The sequence below is a fragment of the Enoplosus armatus genome, chromosome 19 (assembly GCF_043641665.1).
Source record: "Enoplosus armatus isolate fEnoArm2 chromosome 19, fEnoArm2.hap1, whole genome shotgun sequence".
Classification (NCBI taxonomy): domain Eukaryota; kingdom Metazoa; phylum Chordata; class Actinopteri; order Centrarchiformes; family Enoplosidae; genus Enoplosus; species Enoplosus armatus.
This window is the reverse complement of record NC_092198.1, coordinates 1,754,672-1,767,170: the sequence shown is the minus strand read 5'-3', so window position 1 is coordinate 1,767,170 and position 12,499 is coordinate 1,754,672. Positions and strand designations below refer to the sequence as shown.

The 12,499-nt window shown below is 42.4% G+C and overlaps 1 protein-coding gene across 1 annotated transcript in view; it reads right to left on the bottom strand.

Annotated features, from left to right (window-relative positions):
* Positions 1-12,499, bottom strand: part of col12a1b (collagen, type XII, alpha 1b) — a 107,147-nt gene that overhangs the window by 74,683 nt on the left and 19,965 nt on the right. The window contains exons 13-16 of the mRNA XM_070926287.1: positions 5,442-5,711; positions 3,767-4,033; positions 2,739-2,931; positions 2,321-2,445 (exon numbers count right to left, since the gene is read on the bottom strand). Of these exons, the coding sequence (XP_070782388.1) occupies positions 2,321-2,445; positions 2,739-2,931; positions 3,767-4,033; positions 5,442-5,711 (855 nt within the window). The remainder of the gene's footprint in view (positions 1-2,320; positions 2,446-2,738; positions 2,932-3,766; positions 4,034-5,441; positions 5,712-12,499) is intronic.

Below are 12,499 nucleotides of genomic sequence, written 5' to 3'. Positions count from 1 at the left end.
ACAAATAATTCACACTCGTAACGCATTGTCTAACAGCTGTCATTTCTGGATTAACCGCTCTCTCTTCTGGGCCATTCTTTCCTCTCTTCCAGCACAGCGAGTTGTTTTGGGTTTTTATATCCAGTGGAGAATCAGCCGTGTGGTCTTTCCTGGCTGAGACTGAGGCTGTCCCCTCCAACAGCAGGAGTTAGCCTCTCTGACACTGTGATATACGAGGCCTCCTGTTCCCCAAAGTGACTGCACATTCCTGCTGCAGGCACCTGTAAGGATGAAAAATGGCAGCTCGTCCTCTTTTTCTAGGACGTCACGCCCGGCCGATGCCGAGCGATTAATAACCGGGCCCCTGTGTGTGCAATTGAAAACAGGTTAGGAGACAATCGATTTCATTTTTCTGTCCTTTTTCAGCAGGCCGCAGAAACAGATGCCCGATGCTAAGAGGAGCTGAATCGGATGCTTGGCCGCAGTCTGTTTGAGTTATACCACCGCCGGTAAACAACATGCTCATGTGTCCCTCCGACATTCATTAATAAAAACAGATGTCATAAACAGAGGCAGCTTTAAGAGGCATCTAATGCGCTGCAGACGACAGCTGGATCCAGCGTCTCTGAGTAAGAGTCTCAGCATATAAATATCCAGCTCAGTCTGACTGTGGGACATCAATCACTGGTGTCCTGCAGCAGCTCTGACTTTAGCTGCAGCAGCTCAGACCGGTGGCTGTCGACGCCTTCCACCCTAAAATGAAATGACGTTTCAATCCAAAATCAAAATCGCATCACTTGAGAAATCTGATGTGTTTACTGACTTAAGGGTCAACATGAGGTCAGCTTTTTGTTTTTAAAAATATTTGATTTCGGAGGGAATCGCCTGAAGTGTTTCATGGCTGCAGAGTATCTGAATAATCGATCTATTATCTAATTATCTAAACTTACAACAAGGGCATTTTGTGAGAAACTGAGTTTTATATAATGTTGGACAGGAGTAGCTTGATGAAACCATCGCAACTCAAGATTCACTCACTAGCATTTTTTCAAAGCTTTAAACGGTCAGCATGTTCAGCAGCCATTTTACAGCTACTGAGCTCACATCTCAACAGATCTATCTCCATGACAACTGTTGATGAAGAATCAAATAATAATTTATCATAATGACAATGTAAATATAAAATAACCTAAAGAGTTTCCGGGTATTCAATCTAAAATACATACATTTAAAAAGTGATGGTAAACAAGCTGAAGTCATGTTGAATTTAAACATTTCCAGTGGTGGTTGACGTCAAAACCAGATATTGTCAAGTGATTCAACAAAATGTTGCAGGAAACGAGTACAATTTTCTCACTTCACTGTCAAGTTTTTCACACTTTGTTTGAAGAAGAAATTTTAAAAAAGGAATAAAGAATTTAACGACCTGTAAAAAATGATGTTTTTGCAGTGTATGAAGGACGCCTGGAAGCGGCTCTGCCAGACCATATGGACCTGTCAGAGTCTGGATTAAAACCTCCACTAAGCAGCCTGCCATGTGAGAGCTGCAGTTTAATATATGAGGGGCTCTGAGTGGAACCTCGGTGGAACATCCCGGCCTGTTCCCTGCTCGGTGGGCAGTCGGTCACCGTGTCTGCTCCCCATTACAGCAGGAATTTCTGCCCAGGGTCAGCACCTCCTCTGGGCCTAACATTTTCCTTACTGCATACATCCCGGCGGCAGCTAACGCTCTGGATCATAAAAAAAAAAACTCCCTAATTGCAAGCAGAGCCCCCTTTCACGCTTCAAACAACATAAAAAAGGGAAATGTCTACTTTTGCATGACTAAAAAAACATTTGGGCAGCAGATACTGAGTTCAATAGTAACTCATCTGGGAGCTAATGAAGATAGATGTTTGTTGCAACACCATTAAAGGTCAGCACATCGTGGGGTGGCTGCTCACACGCTGGCAAATATGTAGCCCGTGAGGTCAGGGAACAAGTCCAATTGGACAGTTTATAAATGCTAGTGTCAACACTTCAGCACGTCTGTTAACTGGCATGTCATTTTGCACCAGTTCACTCTCCAAATGAGATATGAGGAAGGTGAGGAAACGCGAGCCAAGCAGCTCAAAATAATTTGTAGTAATCATAATCATCTGCGCCGAGTTTCGGTCTGTGATTCCAAAACGACAGTGACATTAATTCCCTTCGACAACAAATAATTCAACGCTCTGGCACTAATCTGGGCGGCACTAGTCACTGAAATGGCTCGGATCAGAGAGCGTCTGGTCCGCAGGCCTGCTCTTTAGGGCTGCTAATGGAGGGCGGGTTGTAGTGTGGTGGAGCTATCAGCTTTTACCAGAAGAACCGACAATCGGCTGCTCAGGAACATCCATGAGGGTCGTCCTCTCCTCTCCTGCCAGAGGCTTACTCTCCCCTCCTTCAAACATCCCAAACACGGCAACAGAGTACTTTGTTTCTGCCCTAAGGGAAACAGGGAATGACATAAATCCACATCAGTCTCTCACAACCTCGATTAGAAGACTTTAATGCCAAATAAGTAGCTCCTGGTCCTTTCAAATGAGTGTCCTTAAAGACCTTTACTGGATTTACCTTTACCATCATGACCATTATGACATCCTTAGTTTGAAAAAGGTTCCTACAAAATCCTTCCTCTTTACCCTCCAATATTTATTGTTTCCCTCTATGGTGAACTCTCTAATTACAGCATGACATTCCTCGGGATACGTAAATATCTAACAGTTAGGAAAGCTTACCTGAGTTCCTCTAGAACGACCGTGTTATCGTAGGGACCGACCTGGAGTTCCCCCAGGTTAACGTCATCCCCGGCGGGGTGAAAGGTCACTTTGTAGCCCTTAACATTTCCAGGTGCTGGATCCCAGGAGACTCTGAAACTGTTCTTGGTGGGCTCTGAGGTCTGAAGGTTCCTGGGAGCCTTGAAGGGCGACACTGAAATAGAAGAACCCGGCCAGAACTTCAGGACAAACTTGTGCAGAATAAAAGTTTAACACAACTCCAACTGCAAAGGTTTTGAAGATCAGCCACACCACATTCAAGCCAGTTTGTCATTAGTCCATAATACAATACCTTGAACCCGGTGTCGTTGGTTAAAAAGCCCAGTGTCATGCTGTGTGTTAGTAACGGTAGCGTGTGATTGAGCATGTGTTTAACTGTGATTTTAGTGTTCTGGTGAAAAGACACTGCTTCCTCGCAGCGCAGCAGCACCTGTTGTGTGAAAAATGTTCATCTTAACAAGTCGTTTAAACTTGAAGTCGGTCCTAAACTCGTATTTTTGGAGGAACAATGGAAAGAAATCTGCAACTTGGACGTCAGAATCCCATTTCTTTCCAAGGCAGCATGACTTGTTTTAACTTTTAAAACAAGTGGCAAAATTGTCAAGCAAGCCAGTTTTCTCCATTTGTTTCACATTACTGATATTTAATAGGAGAACATCCAGGAAGCCAGTCGAGATAGAAGTCCTTATCTTAACCATAACGGGATGGTTTGATTTTGGGGGAATTTAATCAATTTCTCCTACTTCACCCAGAGTCCGATAATGTCGTAGATGTCCTGTTGAGCTTTGGGAGGCTAATCCCAGGACACCCTACGACTCTGGGGATGGAGTCCATAAAAAGCTGAAATCAGCTCAGCAGCAGATTTCTTTAATTTCATTCCACCAATGATAATGTTTTAAGAGTGAACTCAGGTTTAGACGTCTTGGTTTCGATGGACATGTTTCTGCAGTGTACTGTCTGTCATAGGGTTGAATTATGGACCAACGTACGTGTCGTTCCTACTCCTTGCCTTGCTTTTCCTTCCCCGCGCTTGTAGATGGGGTGAACGGTGATGTTGTAAGTGGTCATGGGTTGCAGGCGCTTAACAACGGTGGAAGTCAGCGCCGCAGGGATTTTAAGGGCCACTTCTTTCCCTCCACCACTGGGAACGTACTTCAGCCGGTAGTGGACCACTTTGCCTGGTGCCGGCGTCCACGCGACCTTCATGGTTCGCTCGGTCTCGTCCGACACGGTCAACTTTTTACCAGCAGCAGAGGCTGAAAACAAAAAACAGAAATTGCCAGTTTTACTTTTTGCAGGGCAGAAACTAGATTTAAACTTAAGTAGAAAATAATTTCATGCTTTTTCAAACGTAATAGACTTAAATAAAAGACTTAAACAATTAAAATGTCTATTGCTCCCCATTTTTCCAATGTAGAGGTCACAAATTCTACAATAAATATTTAATTAAACAAACTGCATCTAATCCATCATATTAGAGGTGCCACTGACTGGTACTAAAGTACATTGGAAAACTAAACAATAGCCAAAATGAACAGCTTATCATGTAGAGTTTGATTATAGACAATCGACGATCTAGGCTGGGAAACGACTGTTATGTTGTTTATAATGTTATTCCTTCTGTAATCGCTATGTATTCATAACTGCAGGCATAGGTGTTGAGTAATACCACCAGCCTCATGCCAAAACTAATTGGTTATGAATTAGGCATTTACCCAGAAGTGATCAATTGGGAGGAAATGCTAACCACATTTTCCTTTTCCCTCGAAACAACCAAAGCCCTATAAAATGAAATTAACTTATTCCGATGATTCTGCAAGTGATTAAAAATCTTTGCTTGGGAATAATATGTATATTTAATGATCCCAAGGAAAGTTTTTTCAGACTACTTGATTTTACTGTGGTGGATTTTTATTGGCGGAAAAAAAACATGGCATCCAACTTTTCAATGTGTTAATAGATTTGAACAAATATAAGAAGCTGGAGGAAGAAAAGCTCCGCTGGAAGGATTCATCCAGGAACAATATGTACTCAAATGTGTTCGTTTATCCACATGTTGCTTTGTGTCTGTGTGGATTTGGACAATTTCATTTCCCATGTGTACATATAGAAAGATGAATGTGTTGACATGTTTTTCATCTTCGTCTTTGATCCAATATGTCGGTGTGCACTTCACGCTGTGTCATTCACAGGACCGATACTTGTGTTATTATGGAGAGCAGAACACAGCAAAGCTGTCAACACAATACTTTGATTAAAATTTGGACTATTTTCACAGACTAGAAAGCAGAAACACTTTAGAGAACTGCACGACTATGCACGCACTGAGATTTCGTTTTTTGTAATAAAAGGAAGTATTTGGCTAATATTCATGTGGCACAACGTCCTAAACTTCCCTTTTGAGTAAATATACACAATAGAATACACAGGAGGGATTGCATTGTGAGTGACACAGACATCCTTCAAAGGCAGAGCTGCTCTGGAGGCAGAAAATAATGTAACTGGATTCCTGTTGTTTGCCAGTTAGCTAACAGTTAGCCCCGAAGTACTTTAGCTAATAGCTAAGTATTAGCTAACAGTTATTTTATTCTTGCAAGTCTTTGTCTTTGTCTCCAGAGCACATTCAGTGTCTGTAGAGCCTCTACGGTGCTCCTATAGTCTTACCGTCAGTGGTTTCCTGTCCAGTGAGCGGGTCGCTGTCTTTGTGATCGTAGGCGGCGACCACAGAAACTTGGTAGAGCGTCTCCGGACTCAGACCGTCCAGCACGGTGTTGGTCACGTCTCCTGGCACCGTTTTCTCTCCAATCTCCCCAGAGAACGGCGACTTCCATTGAACCCGGTACATCTTCACGGTCCCGGGCGCCGCCGTCCAGGACACTGCAAAGCTGCTGTCGGTAACGTCGCTGGTGACCAGGTTTTTAGGTGGGCCCACCTCTGAAAACAACAAGCAAAGGCATGGATTATTGTGGGTTTCTCTAGTGTATTTCAATGAAACACAGAAGAATATATATATATATGTATACAATCTGATTCATTATTTATGTAGTTTAGATAAAATGGTGAGTGAAGCATTAATTACATATTAAACTGAACCTTTTTTCCAGGTGATGAATATTACACTCCCTGATTTTGCGGCAACAGATGTTTTGAAACTCAACTGTGGGCACTTTTTATATTGTAAAAAGTTGCTTGTTCTTTCCAGTATTTGACAGTTTAAAAATCTTCCCTTTAAAACAAAGGAACCATTTGGATGTGCTGGCAGATCAGATGATTTTCTAAAATGGAAACTATTAAAAGGCCATCGAGTGGACAGAAGAATTGAAAAACTCACCACAGCTATAAAGGGCAGAAACAGATGTGATTTTTTTCCCAATACTTCTGAGGATATTTTAAGACGTTTCTGCTTCATTAGTGAGAGCAGAGCATTGTGAGACAGGAGACACGGGAGAGGAGAGACATGAAACATGTCAGGAACCGGATGAGCTCAAAGTGTCCGCTGAGCCGGAGAGGAAGAAATCTCTTTATTGTAGTTTATTGGACGTCTTTACTTCATCAGATCAGTGCTTCCGTCTAGTCTCAGCTGCAAACTTTGATATTCAGTATTTTGAAGACACATTTAAAATGTACCATTTTACCTTTTAAATAGCCCTCAATGAAGCTGTTTGATGAGCTAACGTCTCTCGGGCATACTTGTGGGGTTTAAGAATAAGAATAATCTTCAGTATGTTTCGTATTTTGGGGTGTAATGACCGATGCAGCCTGTAGGATCTGCTCGCAGGGATTTAGACCCGTGTCTCCCCTCCAGCTTGGCCACCTGTAGACATGGTGACCACTTCTAAAGGAAAATGCTCCCTCTCTGTTCAGTGCTGTGACTTCCAGTTATAAGACACCAGTCGACTTCCCTTTGGACAGAGTGACCGTTGTTTCTGCCAAAAAATAGGACCAGAGGTTTTAACCCTTACTCAAACTTAACTCTAACCTAAAAAAAAGTCTCCAGTCTAACTTCAACCTTTGTTTGACTTGACTAAATGACATCACTCTGAAACTGGTCCTTACAAAGATGGTAAATCAAGAACATACATACAAACATACACACACACACACAGTATTCAAGTGTCCTCAACTCAACTTTCTGCAGCACACAGAAGCCAAAACCCTTATAGTTTTGTTAAAACAACTGAGACCAAATCTAATTTCCGCCACCACAGCGACTCATGTTGCCGCAAGCAGACATATGGTTACTTTCCTATACAGACAGAGCAGAACGCTGGAAATATTTATGAATGATGGAAGAAGAGGAGGAGGAGGAGGAGGAGGAGGAGGAGGAGGAGGGAGGGTTGATATAAATTTTAATCCCTCTTCAGTTCAGAGTGGGTGACAGCATACGCAGAGGAGGTGCTGGAAAGACTGAGAAGCCAAGTTTCTACAAGGTGATAATTATCACAAAACATCAGTTCCAGCTATAAAATCAAGAGAGAGAGCGTGAAATAAATCACATTCTAGCTTTTGCCAATTGATACAGATCTTAGGAGAGAGGGGGGAAAAAGGAAAACAGAAGTTTACAGTCGGAAAATTTGTTTCTGGATCCGGATTCAAAACAACATTCGGGATACTTCATTTTAAAAAAATGTGTCTGTGCACACTGGTGAGGGCCAGAGAGTCAAAAAGTGAATTAAAATAACAAAAGAAGTGAAAAGAAGTACGCCTGGATGTCGTTGTTCAGGCCAACTGACACCGGAAATGTCATTTTGATCATCTTTTTAAATGTGCTGAACATGTGTTCAGACAGAGGGACGGACAGTTTGTTATGGAAAACTATCAGTGAGTCAAATTTAAAACAGATTGACAGAGATACTGAATTTAAATCTAATTCAATTTAATTTGGTTGTCGCAGATCAAATCTGACCAGACTTTTAATTTGACAGGCTGCATTTAATTTGAAGTATTTCTGAAGAAGAAAAACACATCACACTTGTGTCGCTAAACTTCCAATCCTGGATGGATTGTACTTATATTAGTTTATTCTGGTCTGTTGTTTCACATGTGCTGCTCGGTCGCCGTCACTCAGTCTTCACCACACGCTGCAGCCGCCATTAGCGAGGAGCTGGGAGCTGCTGCCATTTTTTATCTGCTTCAAGGAGAGCTGTCTCTCAAAGCTGGAAGCCGAGTCTGGAGGCTTTAGAAAATAACAGCCACAGACAGCCATCAGATGGAGTATGGAATATCTGGCGCTCTGCAGGCGCAGCCTCAAACGCACTCAGACCTATTTTTCCACAACTCATCACGAGGCAAATCTGAACAAAACCGCAGGAAATCTAATGCACTTGTGAAGATATTTCCACTGCTCTGCATGTCTCCCTAATCCGTCCATCCATCCATCCATCCAGCTATTGAAGTTCTGAAACATGTTTATAACTGGTACATTTTTGAGAACAAAATGACGCAAAGACAATGGAACCTACAATTATATGATAACTGGGATAGAAAGCTCCAGAGCATACAAAATAGTTCATATTTTCTAAGTACAAAACCAACAGTTGAGTTGTAGTTATACAAACGTTATTACATTAAACTTATTCTGTGTGGATCCAAAGAACCAGACTCAGTAGATTAAGTCCTGAAGTAAAGCAGAAAACAGTTTAACAGCACAAATACAACTCAAATCGGCAGCTGACAGGCACATGATTGAAGTCCAGGTCAGGTCTCGGGGGGGGGGGGGCTTACTGTCACAGTGGAAAGTCTCTTGGCTTAATACTGTGTATAAACCTGTCTACTCGACATGTTCCATCTACCATCAGCCATTTAAAGCACCTTGAAGTGCAGAGAGTGGCTGCTGTTGGGAGTTCCATTTTGCCCCTTCATTCATTGGGATCACTGCATTGGCTCCAATACATGGAAGGGTTCACCCACACCAAAGTGGCCCCTAGCGTTGTTCTCAGTCTAAACGTCCACTAACAGTATCTGAAACCTCCTTTGCGAGTGGGGGCTACGTCCAACAATTTTTGTAACCCTCTGAAACAAACAATCCAACTATCATGCCCACTTTAGCGGCGACTTTAGTAACCAGATGTGTGCTACGACTTCCGTTATCTCCATTTGAAAGACTCATTCATTAAAAGAGTACTTTAAAAATAGGGCACATTTTCTAGATCAGTGGTTCCCAAACTTTTATTAATGTGTAGCACCACAGGGTCTGTACAGCACTCATTCTTTATCACCTCCATGTGATAATTGAGGAGATGTCGTTCTTTGTCTGAGTCTTTATGATTGCTCTTTCATCACGACTCCAAACTGGCAACCAAACTGAGGTGGAGCGTGTTGGCGGCCAGAACCGCCACAAGAATATTGAGTCTGGCGGTAGCCAAAAGCTGCACCTTTCTGTCCAAGCTGGACAGCTGTTCAGAAAGTAAGTCCAAACCTCACCTTAACTCCGACCCCTCCCTCACCTGCACCCCCTGGAAAGCTGATACAGGTTAAAACTGAACTCTGTCTGTCTCTACTGTCTACTGGTTTTAAGGTCGACAGCCGCGTATTTTCAGATTGTTACGAGGTTTCAGTTTAAAGGACTCTTGGGTCGTAAAAGTCACACCAGTATTAAAGGACGACTAAAAGCTCTTGAACATGAAAAGCAGGACACAACAACAAGTCTGTCTTTCATTCTCATTTGTCTTTGAATTTCTTGGCGTCAGGGTCCAGTGGAAGCCCTTGAAAATGAATTGTATAATTTCAAAGATGCACTGTCATCACTCTGACAACAAGTTTTCCCTGTGTGATTCCTGAAATGTTCCCTTTTCTCTGCAGTTTTGAAAGGTTTTCCATCCTACAGTCACGCTGTACCGGTCCTACAATCAGGAAGTCCTGGTTAATGTCAGCCTCTTGGGGTCTTTCCAAATGACTGTTAAAAGCGAAGGACTTGGTGAAAAAGCCAAAAGCTGCTGCAGAGCCTTTATAAATCAGCTGTGGACAAGTTTACGCCAAACAACTGAGCGAGATGGACCACATTTATACAAATGTCATTTGACTTGATCTGCTGTGCCATTGTTTGAACAAATTAGGAAAGATTGAAAACAAAGTCTCTCTGTAGCATTTATACAGTAGTTTGGGCAACAACTTGAATTAGCTCTGATAAATCACAGAAAACATTGTAACCTGCTGATCTTGGCATGAAGAAGAGATTTCCATTGTAGCTCTCATGTGGTCGTAAACAGAAACGAGGCAAACGAGGCCCTGATGAAGCTTAACATGAGTTCTTACTGTACAATAAGAACCAGTGAGCTCACTGGTTGTAATGTTGGTGCAGTATCAGCGCAGTGAGTTTTCCACTGCAGATCTGAGCAGGTTCAGCCCTGCATGTGAGAGAAACAAAGGTAATGAGGAACCTCCTGCCAGCAGCCTCTGATGTGGGCCAACACCAGGGATGTCTGGAGGCCTCACCAACACACTTCCTCACACTGAACCAGCCTATGAATGCAACACAGCGGAACAAATGCACCGTGCGCTGCCAGTAAGGGCCCGAAACTCTGATGCATCAGACAGAAAGGGAAAAGAAAACACTGGATGCTGGATTGATTGCACGGCACTGCGACCAGGGAGGCTGTGCAGGCCGAAACACAGAGACTGTGGACAAAACTATTCAATTCCAGGCAAGCCCTCACAAGGACAGCAACAGAGAGAGAGACAAGGAAAGAAAAGAGCAAAGAAAGACAGACGGAGAGTGAAACAGAGGGGAAGAAAGAAGAAAATAAAGAAATCAGAATTAAAGAGAAATGGGAAAGACAAAGACAGGAAGGGAGAGAGAGAGAGAGACAGCATGAAACAGAGACACATGGAGACGGAGACATAAACAGAGAGGAAGACAGAAACAGAGACAGGAATGAGTCAGTCTTCCCTGCTCTCAGCTGGGTTACATTCCTGTCCGGTCTTGCTGTGTCTCATCTTCACCTCTCAGCCTGTATGGTGGCTGCTGCGTCCACTGTTACTGAGCATGAGGCTGAAGGACTCCACCGTCCGAGAGGCACTGACACGTCCCTGCATGCTGACACTCAGACATGTCCACTGTCCGTGTCCCAGCCGCTTTAACATATATCCGACCCTTCAGACTCATTTTTCAGTATTAATCCAACCAGAAAACATCTGACAGCTAATATCTCCGCTAATGATACAGTCCTGTCTCCCCACATGTCCTGTCACACTCTACTGGCTGCTGTCAATAACAACAAGCTAAAGAAGCAAAGCATTTTTACATTAAATGCATTCAAATTATTACCTGATCTGTTTTTCTTAAGCTAAAGCGGAAACAACTGTCCGATTATTTTGATTAATCGATTGTTAGGAAATTATAGAAAGGAAAGGAAAGATAGATACTGCTGTCAATATATTTTGGCCTGTTGGTCGACAAAACAAATAATCTCAATATGTCAACTTTTGGGAAATTGTAATAAGCATCTGTCACTATTTTCTACTAACTAAATGATTAATAATAAAATAATATAAATAGTTGTTCGTCCTACACTCATCCAGCTCTGCAAACCGACTTCTTAGTGCCTTCACTTTAAGTTTCACTTCCTGATGCTGCTGTTAAACTGGGGATTTGTTTAAAACCTGTGTGAACATGTGATCATTATGTTCCTGATCTGTTGAGCTCTGTTGTGGTAGTGTTGGTTTTACGAGTTTAACGTTGGCATTTGACTTGGTGAGCAAACTGAGGACTGATGGGATGTGATGGACAAAAGCTTTGAAACTGAGACCTAATGTTCTAACACTAATAGTAAACCTGGACGTCGTCTTCCTCTCGTTCCTCTCCTCTTTCTCACCACCTCTCTCTGTTCTTGACTGTTTGACTGTTTATTATTAATCTCCTGTAACAATAATCCCGACCTTTGAAGCCTCTCTGGGTTTTGAAAGTAGGACCACTTCGAACATTTTGCCGTGGAGCAAAAGAAAACAGGGACTTGTATCAAATGTTTGCCGTGTTTGTTTTAAGAGCACTTCTGATGATCTGGTCGTCTTCCAGGGTTTAGTCACAGCAATTAAAGTAAAACCTCAAACATTAGCTGTGGTTGTTGAGCCACACAGTCATAATAAAAACAGAGTAATCGCTTAATCTGGGAGGATCAGTGGGTCACAGCTGCGTGCCAGAACTGACACAGAAACGATATCTGGTGTTAAGTTTATTTTGTGTCTCTATATTGGCTGTGAAGACAGACATTAAGAGATCTCGATGTGTGTGTTTATTCACTGTATCTTTTCTAGACTATGCATTACTTCAAGTTAATCTTAAATCTGAAAATGCAGTACATCATCAGAAGTGTTTCCAAGTGTTACTGTGTTTTTCAGGACGTGTGCTGGAACTGCACGAGGAGCTGTATCTTGATTTAGAAAAAAAGAATCATTTTGTGACTCAACGTTGTGATATTTTAATCTTTAAACCTGATTTAATCAATATTTTGATATGAATACTGAATGAAATGACTCTGTTTGAAGTGAATTTGTTGCTCAGAGTTTTAATCTTTCAGCAGATGGTGATGAACTCACTGTAGTCTACCTGACACAGTTAAAGACTAGCCGGTGAAGAGAGTGGAGTTGGTACCAAACCAGAGCTAAAAGAGACTCGATATTGGACTTCATCAGATGACACAAACACAACTCCAAGGGGATGATAATGTTGCTCTGTGTCTGCTAGCACGTTAGCTATAGCAACTTAATAACACAGGGATATGTGG